At 38.5% G+C, this 19,310-nt stretch overlaps 1 protein-coding gene across 1 annotated transcript; it reads right to left on the reverse strand.

Moving 5' to 3' along the window:
• Window positions 1-208: 208 nt before the first annotated feature.
• Window positions 209-17,452, reverse strand: DEPDC7 (DEP domain containing 7). Its single transcript, XM_019456634.2, has 9 exons — window positions 17,320-17,452; window positions 8,262-8,652; window positions 6,308-6,435; window positions 5,293-5,482; window positions 2,867-3,078; window positions 1,959-2,101; window positions 1,647-1,772; window positions 1,453-1,531; window positions 209-535 (listed from the first exon to the last, which is right to left on the reverse strand). Exons 1-9 carry the CDS (start codon window positions 17,390-17,392, stop codon window positions 342-344), a joined length of 1,536 nt encoding a protein of 511 aa, XP_019312179.2. The 5' UTR covers window positions 17,393-17,452; the 3' UTR covers window positions 209-341.
• Window positions 17,453-19,310: the final 1,858 nt, after the last annotated feature.

Genomic DNA, 19,310 nt, shown 5'->3' on the forward strand with positions numbered 1-19,310 from the left:
TTATATCTTTAAGGAGTACCTTTCAAGGTAAAAACCACAGTCCTATTAACTGTTAATTAGACTTCCTTACTATTTAATACTGTTATGTAAACACTGCAATGTCATATCATTATATTCCTATGATGTTCTATAAAGTATTGGGCAGAGTAATTATAAATCAACTCACCCTAAACAGGTCAATACTTAACAGCAATACACCATCTAAGACTCAGTTTATACAAAAAACATTTTATTAAGTACAATTTCATATTTAGAACACCCAAGATTACAAATGTGATTAGGTATTTGGGATACATAATTTATTCTTAAAATACATAATTTATACACAGACATTAAAAAACTCAGTCTCCAAAATACTCAATAAAGATGTCTGGATGACACTTGTAGAACTGACCTAGCAATTTTTTCTTCTCTTTGGCAGATAGTTTTGAATCCTCATCAATAGTTTTTAGTAAATTCATTAGTTCATCCTTAGTTGTCTTCTGTGTATAGTCAGAATAATCACTTTGATCAATTCTCTGGCAATATATATATCCTTCAAGTTTAAAAGTAAAAAGTTCAATTAATGAATCTATTCCTCAGATTTAACTAAAAAAATAATATTTTCACATTTCTATTTTTATTCCCCAGTTTTTAAAATGCAATGAAGATGCTAAGCACTGCTGACTTTCTAACCCTGGTTATTTTTTTTTTTTTTTAAGTTTATTTTTGAGAGAGAGAGAGAGAGAGAGCACAAGTCATGAAGGGGCAAGGAGACAGAGGCAGAGAATCCCAAGCAAGCTCCGTGCTGTCAGCACAGAGCCTGATACAGGGCTCGAACTCACAAACCACGAGATCATGACCCCAGCCTAAGTCAAGAGTAAGACGCTTGACTGACTGACTGAGCCACCCAGGCTCCCCAGGTCAAGTTACTTTTTTTTTTTTTTTTTTTTTTTTTAAATTTTTTTTTCAACGTTTTTTATTTATTTTTTTTGGGACAGAGAGAGACAGAGCATGAACGGGGGAGGGGCAGAGAGAGAGGGAGACACAGAATCGGAAACAGGCTCCAGGCTCCGAGCCATCAGCCCAGAGCCTGACGCGGGGCTCGAACTCACGGACCGCGAGATAGTGACCTGGCTGAAGTCGGACGCTTAACCGACTGCGCCACCCAGGCGCCCCTTTTTTTTTTTTTTTTTTTTTTTTTAAATTTTTTTTTCAACGTTTTTTATTTATTTTTTTTGGGACAGAGAGAGACAGAGCATGAACGGGGGAGGGGCAGAGAGAGAGGGAGACACAGAATCGGAAACAGTCAAGTTACTTTTTGACATAAGGAGGGTCTCTGCCAAGTCTGGGTAACTCCAAGGAGTTTAAAGTTTAATTGAAATTAAAGTGCAACTACTTACAGCAAGACTTTCAAATAAATACTAGGAATTTAGCTTTGAAAGATCATGAAAATACTATTTCTCAGATTACCTGTATCTCTATTTGGATCTCTTCCTTTCTGAATGGCCATGAGCTTAACACTAACAATTTTATGTAGAGTTCCTGGAATCTTTAAAAAAAAAAAAAAAAAAAAAAAAAGAGGAGGGACATGGGACATTATTCAAATGCATTGCAATCTAGTGATCTATTACATAAGCTCAATTTAACTACTTTCAGAATTTTACCTTAAAAACATCTTTTTGATGATCCATTAAAAAGAGTACCAGAAGATCAGTTTTGCCTTTGGATAAATTTTTATTGTCAACAATAGCTTTTGAGAATATCCTTTTCACAACCATTCGGTTGTCGCTCTATAAAAATAAAACAAAACACACCCAATAGTGTATATTTGAACTAAATTTAATATAAAAGGCAATATTAAGTATTAATAGCTATTCATTTCAGCATACTTGGTGCCAATGTAAAATAATCTGATATGTGCATCCTGTAAGTATTAAGGCTACTGAATGCAATTAACATTTAGACGAAAGACTTACTTCTTTCTGTAATTTAAATTCAGAAGGATGTGCTGCAACAGCCATGAAATACAGTAGTCTTCTAAATTCTTCTCTATTTTGGGAATCCAAAAGCTTTAGAAAGAGCTGAGTAGCTTCTAATGCTATTTCAGTCTTCCCATTCACTTCAGCCAAAAGAAAAAACGGCTTTTAATTTTGACCAAAAGGGACTATTAAAGGAACAAAATTCAAGTTAAAGCTTAAGTTAAACAGTAAACTTATTCAAAACTATTTTCAAAAGCAAAACAAAACAAAAAGACGAGGAATTACAATAAATGACCAATACCAACCTTCAAGACAGCCTGTTCTCAAATTGACAACTCATTCACTAAATCCTTGTCAAAATTAACAATCTTAGGATGTTGTATCAAATTCTTGGCTTTGAAAATAAATTCCCAGCCTGCTTTTCATTAATTCAATACATTTCAAGTGTACACTATGTGTAAAGTACTGATGTATCCAACTCTACCTGAGAAAAATAGACAGGATTCTCTGAAACCCCCGATTTGTTTTCAACAAACCATGAGGAACAGTCTGGCTCATTGGTAGAGGGACAGAGTGTCTGCCATTTTGAAGAGAACGGAGTGGGAAGAGTGGTGATGTTGGTGTGCTTTCTACAGAAGAGAACTACCACGCTGTACTTATTAAACTTCCAGTGAATGAGGGTAGCATTCTCCTGTGCCAACAGAAGTTCCTGCGTAACTTTACAGCTTATTAAAGCCTCTTTCCAAATCAGCCCTAGAAGTTTTGGAATAAACATACTTTCCATGGATTAATCCAGATCCACTCCCAGCCTGAAGTAGTGCCATTTTGGTTAATTCTGAGGATAATTAACTTCTTCCTGTTTTTTCCAAAAGACACATTCCAGGATCCAGTAAGCTCTTACTTACCTAAGAGTTCTGCAATGCCATTATGAACATCAGATAAATGATTTAACAGAGGTTCCCTACTACTGTAATATTTGCCAATGGCATCAAACAGAAGTTCTTTCACTAGGTCTATCCTATCTGGTTGCTCAGGAAAGTTTCTGCTTATGTCCACCACCATCTGATCAGGAAGGTATTCTAAGCAGTCAGTTGCTGCAGACAGCCATTCATCTTCCCTGTGGGGAAAAAAGAATTATTTTATTTTAAAAAGCAAAAAAGCAACAAATGTACACACAGTACTTACTACCTATCTCAAGTCTGCCATGAAGATAGATTTCTATACCCTTAAAGATACATGTAATTCTTTTTAAAATATTGGTAGATCATGTATCACAGACCAAAAGCTTGGCTTAATAGGTCTTCTCTCTTTTTCTTTTTTTCTTTTGAAGGGAAAACAGAAGCTATCCACTACAATATAAACTAAGAAGGACATCAAAATTCAAAGTCTACTCTTGAAATTTATGACAGAGGCCCAGAAACTGAGTTACATGCTCAGGGTCCCACAGCTCTGTGTGTGATCAATCATCTCACACTTTGGCTAGGAGAGAATAGAGGAAGATAAGGTAGGGTTTCAAAATAATTAAATATTAATTTCTACTTCTAATAAAATGCCAGCTGGGTAACTTCAGAAAAATGCTACAGTTCAAAAAATAGAATGAATAGCTTTTAGTATTCAACTTGTTAATGTACATATGTATTTTATATATAGTTTTTAAAAAATCATGCACTCCACTGCCATGAACTCAGGACAACTAATTCTGTCACCACTCAGGTGCACTATATCGGACAGGTCAAGTCACCCTTCTGGGCATCAGCTTCATCAAGTTAATGGTAAAATGCAGCTAGATGATCTTTAAGGTCATTTTTTTTTTTTTAATGTTTATTTATTTTTGAGAGAGAGAGAGAGAGAGAGAGAGAGAGAGAGAGCGAGCAGGGGAGGGGCAGAGAGAGAGGGAGACAATCCCAGGCAGGCTCCATGCTGTCAGCACAGAGCCTGACGTGGGGCTTGAACCCATGAACCATGAGATCATGACCTGAGCCGAAACCAAGAGTTGGACGCTTAACCAACGGAGCCACCCAGGCGCCCCTTTAAGGTCATTTTTAACACAGTTTCTAACTCTGTATTTAAAATTTAAGGTAATTATAAAATGTTTTCAGGGGCACTTGGGTAGCTCAGTTGGTTAAGCAGCTGACTCTTGATTTTGGCTCAGGTCATGATCTCACATTGACAGTGTGGAGCCTGCTTGGGATTCTCTCTCTCTCCCTCTGTCCCACGCGCTCGCTCTCTCCCAAAATAAAATAAAATAAAAAATGTTTTCATGTTACTTTAGATTGTAGAAATAGGATTTAAATTCTTTTTTTTTTTTTAAAGAATTATGTAGGATTTAATCTTTTTTAACTCTAAAATTCTTATTGATTAATAAGCCTCCTATTGTATACACAGAGTCAATAACTAGTATGTTGGGATTAACTGCTTTTTGCATAAGGTTTTAAACTACCTTTTGACATTCAACTGTTAATAGTTCATTGGACTGTAGAACTTATGAAGTACTGAAAATGTAAGTTGCATTCCTTTGAAACATTTCTATCTCCCTAACTACTGAATGCTATCTGCTAAGGCAAAAATAATTAAAAATTAAATAAGCTATAAGAAACAAAAAAATACAAGATTTTAACATGTGATAGTTTTACTTAGGAGAAGAGTTTCAAAGTTATAAGGAATACAGAACTCTTCCTTAAGGAAAAAAAAATCATATTTCCCTTAGCACCTGAAGTGAAGCCTTCATACCTTAAGATTTATATTTGGAAGAATGATGGTCAGATATGAGAACAAGAGTTACTTTCATTATATTTCTTTAACAAAACAATTAAAAATACATATTCAAGATATTCTGGAGAAGTATAAAAATATAGGTAGGCAAAGGATTCTGAGAATTTGCCAAATCTGTTAATTTTGTTCCAAGCCCTTTGAAGACCAGAGAGCCCTACATTTAAAAAAAATTTTTTTATATTGTGTTATTCCATTTATTTTTTTTCCTTTTATTTTTTCCTAATATGAAACTTATTGTCAAATTGGTTTCCATACAACCCCCAGTGCTGCCCTACATTTTAACAGAGAGAAGATGGAACATAATCATCTTCTTCACTTGATGCGCAAGTGAAGGTATGTGTGAAACAAAAATGAATATAAAAAATAATGAAAATTAAATCTGTTTCTAATTTTGACCAAGGTAATTTTGTTCTTCACTTTCCCAAGTACTGATAATTATCAATTGACTAATGCATCTCTCTGATCCTGTGGACAGAACTCAAAGGATTATCTTCAAACCATTATCTATAATCTTCCTAAAAACACACTCAAATTATTAGATGGATGTATTTCCACATACTGAGAGTCACTGTAAGCCTTGAGAATCCCTCGATCCAGATAGTTACTGTTGTTGATCAAGTCAGGTTGCCTCTTAGGCTGAGGAACTTTAGATACAACCTCTTGCTGTTTGAGTAAAGAGTCAAGAAGTGGAAGGTCTACAAGCTGCAGCAGACGTCCAATTGTTTCTTCTTGCCATACTTCATTAATAACTACACAGGAAAAATGACAAGGTAAAAAGTAACAATATTTATTAAATGCTCACCACAGTATTTGTCTAGGCAAGTCTAAGGTAGAAGTTTGTGGCAAAAAAAAAAAAAAAAAAAAGGAAAGGGAAAAAAGTCAATCTTATGAAGTGGTTTCTTATGAGAAAATAAAAACAATTCAAGATTTGTTTAAAGTGTAGGAGAACAGACTTGGACAACAGGAATTCTTTTCATTCTTGTACTGTAAAAAGCAATATGGCAGAGATAAGAGATCAAGTCATATAACATGTTAATAAGGACTTTGGAAGAAAGAATGATTCATTATTCAATCTGAAAACTGGTTTGAAACTATTGGCTGCAGATTATTCCACTCAGGGTTTCCACAACTAGGATGGGGGAGGGAAGGTGGAAATCGGTCATGAGTCTACAATCCTTTGCCAAAGACCAGGAAGAACATAAGAGTTCTGTTAATGTTAAACATTAATAATGTAATTTTCAAAATTTTATTTAGCCTAATAAAATGTTAGAGAAAGAAATATCTGAGAGCATATTTTAAATAAATAAAAATCTGCACGCAAAACACTGCAGATTTGAACCTCTGCCAGCTGATAGGACAAAAGTCAGTGTTCAAGAATTGCAACACTGATCTATTTGTTAAAGATAATAGACCTCTGTTAAAACTTAATATAAACAGCTTTAATACACAGTGTGCTCTTTCTTTGTGGTTTGAATATTTAAATTCTAATAAAGGTTAAGACTGAAAAGTTTTAAATAACTAACTTTATCTGAAGTTGGTCTTCTGTATTTCTTGCTTGTATCATCTTTACTTACCTTGTGGAGACAAGGTTGTAGACATGTTTATGTGAGGGTAGTTAGCAGGCTTTAAACTCAGATTTTCCCAGAGATCCTCTAAACTTGCCGATTTGGAATCAGACGACTTAAATAATGCATCTGAATACCTAAAATGAATTTTTTTTAAATTAATGTTTAGTAGTAAGCCCAGAGAAATATCTTACTGTTAGAAAGCTAAGAGTTTCTACAAAGTTTATTTAGTTCAGAACAAAAACAAAACAAATGCAAATTCTAACAACAGAATACAAAAACATGCACCTTCTTTCTCAAGTCTAAATACACACACTCTAAATTCTCCTTTGAACATTTAGATGTTTTTTTAAATTTTTTTTACATTTTATTTATTTTTGATAGAGAAAGACAGAGCACAAGTGGGGGAGGGGCAGAGAGAGACGGAGACACAGAATCCGAAGCAGGCTCCAGGCTCTGAGCTGTCAGCACAGAGCCCGACATGGGGCTGGAACTCACAAACCGCGAGATCATGACCTGAGCCAAAGTCGGACGCTTAACCAACTGAGCCACCCAGGCACCCCTGAACATTTAGATTTAAGTAATTTGATGATTAAAATTTTGGTCTCCTATTTTAGAACGTAATCAAACTTTATTATGCTGTTTTTTATCAGTTATGTCTATTTCTGGGGTGGATAGTGCTCATCATTTTCCAAATACAGAGCTGATAATCCTTTACCCACAATTCTCAAACCCAAAAAGCTGTGAAAAATCTAAAGTTTATTCAGAACTCATATGATGGCAAAAGCTAACCTGAGACTATCATAGCCTTTCCTTCTCCCAGTTAGAGGAGTATTTTGTTTACTGAAGAAATACTAATACGTTCGGTTACCAGATGCTGCCCAGGATCCCTCCAGGACTGTTACCAAACATATGGTCTATATACAAAAGTATCTTTTTAAGATCTCCAAAGCTCCAAATTGCTAAATGCATATAGCCCCAAAGGTTTCAGATAAAGTATGTGGACCTGTATCTGGAAAGCAGGGATTTTGCCCTATCTCACCTCATATCTCCTTCCTATATTTAGAGGTAATTTTATCATCTTTTAAATATAAAGTTTTGAAAGTTAATACATTAAAATATTTGATACACTAAAGACATTAAAAATACACAATATCTGATACACAATACACTAAAAATAATTGAAAGTCGGGAAGACTAAAACTCTTTAGGTCAGATCTGAATTATAAGGCTTCAGTTGCATGGTCCCCTCTACACAGTTTAGCTCAAGGAAATAAAAGGGAAACATTTTACTTCATGACAAATAAGTTAATTATGTACTTATCACATTCATCCATTTCAGTCACTGGGTTCTACAATTCTGTCCCCCAGTCTCCCTTTAATTGATTCCCTCTTCACCACAATCCCCACTTCACCCCCGTCTATAGACTGCAATACTGCAATAGATTCCTAACTAGCTATCCCCATTAGGATGTCCAGATGGCCACCAGGATGACCTTTCTAAAATATAATGTCATTTTTTTGTGGCCTCCCCAACATCTGTATGATCGATTGCAAACTCAAGTCATATGAAACTCTCCGCACTCTGGGTCCCACATGCCTTTCATACTTCACATCTGCCATTTCCTAGATTCTAGTGATAACTTACCTGCCCACCTTCACATTTTCTGTTCTCATACCACTTTGTGCATAAACTAACATACTTTTACGCTATAATTGTAACTTGAAGCAGAAAAATCAAAGTTTGTTGATTGTTTCTGCTAGATATAAAATATGAACAAGCAAGAATTCCAGGAGATACTGAATAAACAAAAGTTCACTGTATTTTATCAAATTTACCCACAGACCCAGATTTTAGCCTCATTTATGGTTTCCAAAATAATATAAAATCATTCAGCCTGTTGCTAAAAAGTAGATGATATCCTGCCAATACCCCCAGGATAATCTAACATTATATACTAACCTGGAAGGTGAACATAGTTTATTCTCTTTGCCTAATTGACTGTCTTGGTTAGGTATGGTTGTGAATCTATAAAGGCTGCAACTACTATCTTCAAATGTAGGTTTTTTGTCTTTTCCAAAGACTTTGGTTGGAACTGCTTCAAATACTTTGTAGTCCATAAGTGCTTGACACACTCTTACCACTTTGGCCCGAGGAATATCTACATCACCAAAATATTTATTCTGAATTAGGTGAGAAAAAATGACATCCACAGCTTCTGAACCAACAAAGCAGTCATTGTGTCTTTTTAAATGGTGTCTTCGTTTTTTCACCTCCACCTGTGTTTGAAGAGTGTTTATAATGCTGCTCCACACATAGGTGGCTCCGAATGGTTTCTGGGCCACGCTGAAACCTGGAATGGGAAAAATGCAGAGTAACCTTGTTCATTTATAATAAGGTCTAAGCAATCCTTAAACAAAAAAATAGCCATTTCAGGGGCACCTGGGTGGCTCAGTCGGTTAAACGTCCGACTTCAGCTCAGGTCATGATCATGCTGTCTGTGGGTTCGAGCCCTGTGTCAGGCTCTTTGCTGACAGCTCAGAGCCTGGAGCCTGCTTCAGATTCTGTGTCTCCCTCTCTCTCTGCCCCCCCCCCCCCCCCCCGCTCATGCTCTGTCTCTCTCTGTCAAAAATAAACATTAAAAAAAATTTTTTTTTAAATAAAAAAAAATAAACATTAAAAAAAAAAAAAAGGAGCCATTTCAGGGGAGCCTGGGTGGCTCAGTTGGTTAAACATCCAACTCTTGGTTTCAGCTCAAGTAATGATCTCACCAGTTCGTGAGTTCAAGCTCCACGTCAGGCTCTGCGCTGGTGGCATGGAGCCTGCCTGGGATATTCTCTCTCTCTCTCTCTCTCTCTCTCTCTCTCTCTCTCTCTCTGCCCCTCCCTCTCTTCCCTCTCTCAAAAATAAGTAAAATAAACTTTAAAAAAGTAGCAATTTCCAAAGTTATTACTAAGGAACAATTATGAGGTCAGCTTATTACTTTTTAATTAGTAGCAACTCATTTAAAATGTAGTGCCTACTATATGCTGAACGCTGTCCTACATGCTAGGATACAAAGGTGAGGAAAATCAAATCCCTGTTTACATGGACTTATACTTTGTGGGAAGATACAGACAATATGTACATGTTATATGAATGCTAACAAGAAAAATAAAGCCTGGTGAGGAAAGAACACTATTTCAGATGGATGTCAGGAAAGATCTGACAAGGTGATTTCTGAGCAGAAGCTGGAGTAAAACCAGGAAGCAAGCTGTGGAGATATTTGGGGAAAGAGAACAGAAAGAGCAAAGGCTCTAGAAACCGAGTGTGTTTGGCCAGGAGAGGAGGAACAAGGCCAGCATGCCCAAGGTGGGTAGCCAGGGAAAGAACAGTAGGAAATGAGATCAGAGGAGAGTGGAAATGGTCTTTGGGGTGGGGTATCAAGTAGGACCTTGTGGCAGTTACCAATTATGTGTAAGGAACTCTATTAAGTGCCTTATGAATTACATTACAACATTAGCAACCGTATGAGGTAGATATAATCTCAGAGAAGCAAAATAGATTCGCAGAGGTTAAATGTAACTTCCAAACATTATACTGTAAGAGATGGTATTGGAATTTGGTTCATGGTCTATATGATTTTAAAGCATTTATCAGTAAATAGATGTATAATTATAGACATACATACACACAGCAGTTGGAATAAACTAATATTTTTTTTTATAAATTTTTTTGAACGTTTATTTATTTTTAGACACAGAGAGACAGAGCATGAACGGGGGAGGGGCAGAGAGAGAGGGAGACACAGAATGGGAAGCAGGCTCCAGGCTCCGAGCCATCAGCCCAGAGCCTGACGCGGGGCTCAAACTCACGGACCGTGAGATCGTGACCTGAGCCGAAGTCGGACGCTTAACCGACTAAGCCACCAGGCGCCCCTAAACTAATATTTTTAAAGCTTCCTACTATGCAGGCTTAGGAGTTAAGCACTTTGTAACAGGGAAAACTGGTTCCTGCCTGATAGGAGCTTACAACCTACCACAAAGATAGGAAAAGCACAGAGATAAAGCAAGGTTTCAGCAAGACAGGAAACAGAAAACATGCTTTCAAAGATTTATCATGTTTTTCCTGATTTTAATAAACTGGTATTTGGCAAAACTACAAAGAAAAGGAGAAACAATAAAAAGGAAAACATAGACCTTCGTTTAATAAGCTGATGGAACAGAGTCTAGCTAATCATAAGCTTGGTGGCTGGGTGGCTTGCTCTCTTTTTACATAAACACAGACTGTGCCTTTTTATGTGTTACAATTTTCAATGATGCTCTGAATATTCAGTGGTTCTAATTTTTAAGCCTCTATTTTTGTTAAGTGGATCACTTCCTTTATTTTTAGGATTCTCTGACAGAGAAGTTGAAAACTTACTACTTCCCTTAAGGTCATGTAAAAAGGAAAACTCTGTATCACTACAACTCTAAGGAATAAGAGAATTATAATTACAGAAACTGCTACCTGAAATTATCTTCCTGCATGTTTAGATAAAATATAAGGTATAAGATGAAAGCAAAGATAAGTTCCTGAAAGACATTAAAACTCCACTTAATGCACTAGGGTCATAAATTTTAAGTGGGTCATCTGGAATTCGTCTTTTGTATTATAATACATAAAAGAACCACAGTGAACCATCACACTGTATCCACTTGCAGTGCCATTTTGTAGCTACTAGAAATTTGAACATCTTCACTATTTAAGTTACTAACATACACACAAAGCCCTTTACTGTTTATTTGTATATTTCCAATACCAAAAGTAGATGGGTAATTCAACTATCTACCAATTACTTTAATGTTCATTTAAAATAATCAGCAAGACTGTTTTTATATTTTAAAATTCAAGATACTTCAGAGGAGCGCCTGGGTGGCTCAGTCGGTTAAGTATCCCACTCTTGATTTCCGCTTAGGTCATGATCTCACAGTCATGAGATCAAGCCCCAAGTTAGTCGGGCTCCACACTCAGTGTGGAGCCTGTTTGGGATTCCCTTTCCTCTCTCTCTGCCCCTTCCATGCTTGCACGTGCACTCTCTCTCTCAAAAACAAACACTTAAAAAATAATAAAAATAAAAACAAAATTCAAGGGGTGCCTGGGTAGCTCAGTTGGTTAAGCGTCTAACTTCAGCTCAGGTCATGACCTCACAGTTTATGGGTTCGAGCCCCACACTGGGCTCCGTGCTGACATTTCAGAGCCTGGAGCCTGCTTCAGATTCTGTGTCTCCCCTTCCCCCTTCTGCCCCTCCCCCGTTTGTGCTTGCTCTCAAAAATAAACAAACATTTAAAAAATATTTAAAAACAGTAGTCATTAAATAAATACAGTATTCATTAGTCCTAAAATAGAGGATATCATAAATTCCATAATATATACTAGTCACAGTATGCAGGAGTAGGACAGGAAAGGAAAATAAGATTTGAACTTGTAGAGATCAGAGTGCTTTTCAAGTAGATTGAAATAGACTTCTGGGTAATAATGTTAAATCTGAAACACATCAGTCTTAACAGTTGAACTACAAGTAGGTAAGTATACAAATCCTAAAAAATAAGGCTGAGTCACTAATTTGAGATCAACAAGACCACAGAATGGAGTGGGAGGGAGGGGACACTCAGTTTCAGCGACATGGAAAAGGCTAATCTTCAACCGGGGAGTTAAGAATAAATTTCCCCATATTAACTTGCTGCTTAAATATGGGAAATCAGGAAGTTTTGCAGGTTGGATAACACAGTATAAAAGATTAAAGAACAGGTTAGAGCAGGATACTAGGCACCTATGAACCACACAATGTTTCCAGAGTCCTCCAGGCATGATACAATTCAGCCCTTTCAGGTCCCCTCTGTTCTCACTGACCATTAATTCCCTACCATTGCATCCTGGGATATTTCCCCTCAAGCATCACCACCCACAGACCCAAAGTAGCTCATGTTCATACAGATACTTTAATACATAATATACCCTGGACTTGACAAGTAAATGTGCCAAAACCCACACCAGGATAACCTGTTTTTTTAATGCTGACTTCACCAGTTGAACACAGGTCCCCCACATGCTGGTTTGAAACTTATTTATCATCATCTAAGAGCTGAAATGAATATTGGTATAGCAGACCATGGCCCAGTAAGACAAATTACTGCAACTTCCAACCAGAATTCAAGAGACCAGAAGTATACAATGAATGCTTTGTAAATCTAGCAATCAGAATTTCAGCCTGTCTCCAGCCCTCACTAGCATATGAGCTAGACATTTCTTTAAAATTCATCACTAGCTGCATCCTTGAAACTTCCTTATTTAATTTATATTTGGTCAAGCATGTTCTAAAAGCATCATGACCAAAGGATCAAAGAGTCTAGAGATCAGCTGTGATAACCTTGGATAAGAGAGTTAACCTCTATAGGTCGGTTTCTTCATTTACTGATACAAGAGTGGAACACTGTGTTTAAGGTTAGTTTCCAGTCTCAACTGCTGAATATAGGATTTGAGAGATTGAAATTCTACCCCATCTCCACTTAGATATGGACATTGAACACGACATAAAATATGGTAAGAAATGAAGCATAGGAACAAATGTGACCTTATCAGATACAAAGCTTTTTGGAAGATGTCTGAGCCTAATAAGAGGCTCAGAAATTGTTTTAAACTAGATATATAATATACTATACATACTCTTAAGCCCTATATAAATCTAGACTAGTTAACATTCACTTTTCAAGCAGATTCATTTTTGTTTGAAAATAGTTATTTTTCAAAGGCAAAGACCTGTTCTTTGCGTGTATTTGAAATCTACCCAAAAGAATTTACCAAGACTAAAAAAGTTAAATTTCTAATATTGAACTCTGATATATGTTTGTAATACTACTGATAATCATCTTCATTTCTATAAATATACACTAAATAAACAAGTTGTTACAATAATTCCCTAAAAATCAAGCCATAAGGCAGATATGTCAAGAAATTACATTTACTCAAAAGTCACAAAGGGATAATCAGCTTCAACCACGATCTGTGCAGCACCTCTACCATGGCCCTGCTTGTGTTATTTAAAGGCAAAAACAAATTCTATCATCACTTCAAATTCGAAGGATTACTGAACTCCGTAGAAGATCAATACATACATTACAAAACTGGATCCTGATGCAAGGTAAACACAATTATTAAAACATGCTTTAAAAATTTTTTTTATGTTTATTTATTTTTGAGAGACAATGACACAGAGGGAGCACAAGGGAGCAGGGGCAGAATACCCAGGCTTCAGGCTCCACAGTCAGTGCAGAGCCAACTGGGGGCTCAAACCCATAAACCACGAGGTTATCACCTGAGCAGAAGTCTGACACTTAACCAACTGAGCCACCCAGGTACCCCCCAAAACATGCTACTTCTAAATTAACATGTAACGATCTCGTTTTATTCCTAGGCATTAGACTGTCCCCACCCCACAGGGAAACAAAAACAAAACAAAACAAAACAATTCAGATAGCTCATGTTAGGCAATTTTCCACAAACTTGAACAGTGAAAAGTAAGTGCCTTATTTTTTTTTCAAATGTCCTTACAGTTTGCAAAAGTTCAAATTATTTAATTGCCTTATAAACTGCCTCACAAAATACATTTGGTTATTCAATACTTGTAGATGATTGCCAACTACTAAAAACTTTGAAAAGAGAGTTAATGCTGTGGTTCTTAGTGGATGATTTTACCCCAACTGGATACTTGGCAATGTCTGGAGCCATTCTTGGTTGTCACAAGCAAAGGAGGGGTTGGTGCTACTGGCATTTAGTGAGTAGAGGGCCTAGGGACACTGCTAAACACAGGCCAACCCCCACAACGAAGAAAATGTCAATAGTGCCCAAAGTTCAGAAACTGTGGGTTAAGTGAACACTAGTTACACATGAAAACCTGTGTTAATGCAGGACGTACAGTCCTCCTTTCTCTGGATACAAAGAGTAAGACAAAAGCATGAGTTTTGGAGTCCCAGATACCTGGGTTCTATTCTTGGCTCCATCATTTACTATAATGCAATCTTGGGCAAACAAGGTTATTTTTCTGTTGCAAAAGAGACCTAGTTGCACTGATCTCTGTTACCATCAGGATCATAGGAGACAATATGTCAATACCCAGCATCTAACAGATGTGTATTTCAAAACAAAGTGGGAAAGGGTTACTTACAATCTAGAAGAGCCTAAGGACTCAATGTAATGGAAAAACCTGATTGGGATCCCTGAACAGAGAAAGAACCTTAAGCAAAAATTAAGGAACTCTAAATAAAGTATGGGCTTCAGTTAATAATAAGAATGCATTAACACTCGTTCATTAATTGCAACAAATATACAATTCTAATATAAGATGTTAATAGTAAGGGAAAATGAGTAAAGAGCATATGGGAACTCTATATACTAACTTCGTGGCTTTTTTGTAAATTAAGTCTATTCTAAAATTTAAAAAATTTATTTAAAAAGTAAAAAAGGAAGGTATCTTTCTTCTTCCTTCCTCTGAACTAAGGGGACAGAGTTCCTACCTTCAAAGAGTTTATCCCTTACCTATTCACCTCACCTGATGATGTCAAGCTCCAAACAGTATTCAATAAATAAAGACTGTTAGCAGATAAGGCAAGATGTGTCACATACCAGAAGATTTAACTCTTCATCAGAAAATAATATGTAAATCCTAAGTCATTTAGGATTTAAGATAATGTTAAGAATTTTTTCAGGAGGTTTTAAAACATTACAGAGTTTTCAAGACAAAGGAAAAGAACTACATCTATTGGACATTAACCAAAGCCTTATGAAAATAGATAAATGTAGAGAACTGAGTTTGGGGTATTAAAATAGGCAGCTGTAACTAAGTGGGAAAAGCCTGCTGCTATACACTGATACCAATATACAACATTTTTACTGCATATTGGTTTTGATAGTTCAAAGTTTGTTTTCCTCTTATTTAGTATTAGAGATGTCATGCTGAAGACAGAGACTGCCTCTAAGAAGGTTGCAAGCAGGTAAAGAATGTAAAAGAAATCTCTTCTAATAAGAACAATTTTAAAATACGTTAAAAGAACTATCAATACAAGTAGGCACTGGCCCCTACTTTAATTCACACAGATTAATGAGCTAGCATATGGGAAGTACTTTGAGCTCCCTGGAAAAGTGATACCTGGTGAATTCAGAGAATTGGGTTACAGTATAAAAGGAAAACAGGATAACATGCCACTTTCTTATTTGTCTGTATTAAAAGGCAAGTATCTTTAAGGTATGTCCTGAAGGTTAGCATATGGCATTTATTTCTTCTACATAAACTAGGTCCCTGGTTGTTACAGCCCCTTTAAGGTGTGGAAGAGTTACGAATAGGTAGAGAACTAAGAGTAGAAAGCTGCTTGCCTGAGCATACAGAAAGGAAATAGCAAGGAACCAAGAAGCACAGGCTCCTATTACTGTGTTCCCTGGGACTGTGAGAAGGCAACTAAAGGGTGTAAGAGGGATTAACAAATGCTAACAGGTAGGGTTCCAACCCTAGCAAGCAAAACAGATGAGAAAAGGCAGTGGGCTTTTCTCTGCCCACTGTGCTGCTGTGCAGGACACTGGTCTTTTCCATGTGTTCAAATCTGCTAACCAGCCCTTTAGCTCTTCCCTCTGAAAGTCATCTACTTAATTTTGAATACTTGTTCGCTTATGCCATCTAAGAACCTGTTCACAAATGCCCAAAGCTCAGAACTGGTATTTCAGCTGTTAGAGAAGACAGCGTGCCATGTTTTTAATCATGTAAAATTTGGCAATTTCTTTCTCTCAGAAAGTAAGCCTAAAGATTTCCCAAGTCTGTTTCCAATACGATTTGATTTTGAATTCTCAAGTGATGAATATAAAACAACTCTTTTCACAATGTAAAACACAGAGAAATTCTGAATGTAGCCATCATATGCTTATCTGAATCCTTTAAATTGGGGAATAAGGTCAGTATTATTCCTAAAGTAGTTCTCATCACAATTTATCATTAGAATTTTGAAGATTAAAAGGGGCATTAGTCATTATAAGTCAAACACAAGACTGGAGCCACTGAGATGCACCTATCTGACCTAAGTCAATTCACTGACTACTGTCACCTTGAGGAAGGAGCCAGTTTCACCGGTTGGTATTTTCCAAAGGAAAAGTTTTTGTCAGATAGGGAACCAATTTGTAGAACACCCTACAGAGCAGATGCAGAAGAGGGTAGGGGTGTAACTTCTCTAGAAAGTAAAAAAAAAAAAAAAAAAAAAAAAAAAGAGCCAAGTGTTCTCTGGATAGTTTGTTGTGGTTTGTTTGTTTACTGAGTTGTAATATGATAAGATCAGATTTTTAGAACTTATCATCCATTCCATTCATTTGTTTGGACATTCAAAGAAAGTAAGAGGCTAAGCAAACTACTCTCAAAGCCAAGCCACGATTAAGCTCGTGGCAGAAATTCATCAACGTCTCTCCTAATGTCATGTAGCCATTAAAAAGAGTTCAAAACTTCTATTCACTGAAATACTGCCTATCCAGAAAATTTAACGAACAAATATTTTTTTGCCAAGGTCCTGCCCGTTGAACAGAGCCCAGGAAGTCTGGAGAACAGAGCGGGCAAGAGAGGCACTCGGTTCCTGGCCATACTGTGGAGCCGAGGCTTGTGGCTGAGACAGAAGGCAAAGAGCCATACAAGTCCAGATAAACTTTCTACGAGTAACGACGTGGAGCCTATCTGGAGACCTAGTGAGAGCGCCTGGCACGCAGCTGGCCACTGAAAAGCGCGCAACAAAGTTCAAGTTGGGGACTAAGTAGAAAGCTGGGCTGTGAGGACGGCAGGGTCGGCCGGCTACAGCCCACCCGCGAGAGAGGGAGCCAATTCGCCGACAAGCCTGGGCACTAGCCCGAGGGGGCACAGCTGCGTGGAGCCCGCTGGACCCGGCGGCGTGCCAGCCTCGCGCAAGAACCGCATCCTGAGCCCCCCAGCCCGCCCTGTGACCCCCACACGTCCCGGACAGGGGTCTTCATCACCTACCTGGAGGCTTCTGCGCTGGGCTGTGGAGAGCTGAACAGTTCAGAGCCGCCGCCTTCTCCCGCACCGTGGCCATAGCCGTAGCTGCCAGGCCACCAGCTCTTCCGACCGCTGCACGGCGAAGTGCGCGCCCGCGCCCCGGCCGCCAGTTAACTGGCCCGGGACGGGGCGGAGCTCCCGTCAGGCCCCGCCCCCGGCCAGGCTCGGCCCGCCTTGGCCGCCGCGCGCCGCTCGACACTGGTCACGTGCCTGCAGGAGCTGCGCCTAACCTGCAGCCCGCGGGGGCGGAAAAGGTTCCGGCCCGGCTCCGGGCGCCCCACCGCACCCACCCCCGCCCCGGACTGCACCGTTATGCTGTGTTGCGGGCGGTAGCAAAGTAAAGAGCATTTGTGTGTGGGAGCCGCGGATCGGCGCCGGCACTCCCATCCCACCGCCACTCAGCGTCGCCCCAGCAGGAGTTAGCCCACCTGGGTGCAAACCACGACACGCAGTTGATGAGCTCTGAGGCTTAGCGAGTTGCTTAATTGCTCTGTGCCTGAGTGCCCTCACCTGTGGCGTAGAGTTTTGTGAAGATTACACAAACTAATTCATGTTAAGAATTTTAGTACTTGGTCCTGAAACTTTAATGCTTAAAATTATGTCACGATGGTATTTGCGTCGAATTTTTCACGCATCCTTCTCTGAAAAATAACAAACAACAACAACAACAACAAAAACAAATCTTTATCTGGCCCAGGAGAGCAATGTTTAGAGGTCATGGTTAGGAGGGCATCTGGCTGGCCATGGAAAGAAAATCGGTGCCTCCTCCAAAGTAACTCTGGGTCAGGAGGATAGGGACAGAGTTTGCTATGAAAATGGAGTGAAGGCCAAAAAAGAAGGGAAGGGAGGGTGGTCAATGGGAAGTTGCAACTGGGGAGTCCAGGGGTGCCCTGCTGAGGCACTTCTGAAAGGGTGAAGGATCTAAGTAAGGGACCAATAATTCATTGCCAGATACATGCCTGGGTTTTTTTGTTTTTTTGTTTTTTTTGTTTTTGTTTTTTTTGCCCCAAATTTGGGTATTTTGTAATCATTTTAAAACTTTGGTACATATAATAAATATCTGGTTAAGGAGGATACCTGTGTGATCAGGTTATAAGTTAGAATGCTTTTAGGTGTGAATTCATTACTTTGCTTATTGGAAGAAGCCCCTGCATGTGGTTTAGAGAATACAATTCTAAGAATATAGACATGTGGTTGTTTCAAAGAATACATACTTAAGAAGCTGTGACCCAGAATCCCAATTTAGTGCGTGGGTCAGGGGCAATCTGAAGATTTAGAAAAGGTTGCCAACTGGTTTCTCCTTTTTTTAATGTGCTCTCTCCCCCTGGTGGTAGTAAAACCTGGCCTCAGGTCTGTTCAAGCAATTTCCTCTGTAATTTCTCAGTTGGTTCCTGGTGGCAGAGATAAGATACAATTTAGGACCTGTTTCAGGCATTCAACAGACCAGTTAGCTTTAGCCTGTCCCAGGCTGCATAAATGAATAAAAATACACGTTCAGTTAAAAAAAAAAAAAAAAAAGTGGGGGGGTGGTGTGGCCTGGGTAGCTCAGTCAGTTAAGTGTCCAACTTTGGCTCAGGTCATGATGTCTGGGTCCATGAGTTCAAGCCCAGCTCTGTGCTGACAGCTCAGAACCTGAAAACTGCTTCAGATTCTGTGTCTCCCTCTCTCCCTTCCCCTCCCCTGCTTTCTCTCTCTCTCAAAAAAAATAAACATTAAAAAAATACACGTTCAGGGTCACCTGCGTGGCTCAGTGTGCTGAGGGTCCAACTTCAGCTCAAGTCGTGATCTCACCTTCACCGTTCATGAGTTCAGGCCCAGCATCGAGCTCTGTCCTGTCAGCATGAGCCTGCTTCGGATCCTCTGTTCCCCCCTCTCCTCCTGCCTGCACCTCCCGGACTCATGCTCTCTCTCCCCAAAATGGATAAACATTAAAAAAAAAAGTTCATCCTCATTGC

This window comes from Panthera pardus, unplaced genomic scaffold (genome assembly GCF_024362965.1).
Source record: "Panthera pardus isolate Hobbes unplaced genomic scaffold, ASM2436296v1 HiC_scaffold_12, whole genome shotgun sequence".
NCBI classification, from domain to species: domain Eukaryota; kingdom Metazoa; phylum Chordata; class Mammalia; order Carnivora; family Felidae; genus Panthera; species Panthera pardus.

Excerpts from the sequence above, each read along its gene's own strand:
- DEPDC7 (XM_019456634.2), bottom strand. The coding sequence starts at position 17,392 with ATGGCCACGGTGCGGGAGAAGGCGGCGGCTCTGAACTGTTCAGCTCTC. Across the intron at positions 3,079-5,292 it reads AAGGCTTACAGTGACTCTCA|GGAAGATGAATGGCTGTCTG; the intron begins GTATGTGGAAAT and ends TTTTCCCCACAG. Across the intron at positions 536-1,452 it reads AGATCCAAATAGAGATACAG|GATATATATATTGCCAGAGA; the intron begins GTAATCTGAGAA and ends TTAAACTTGAAG.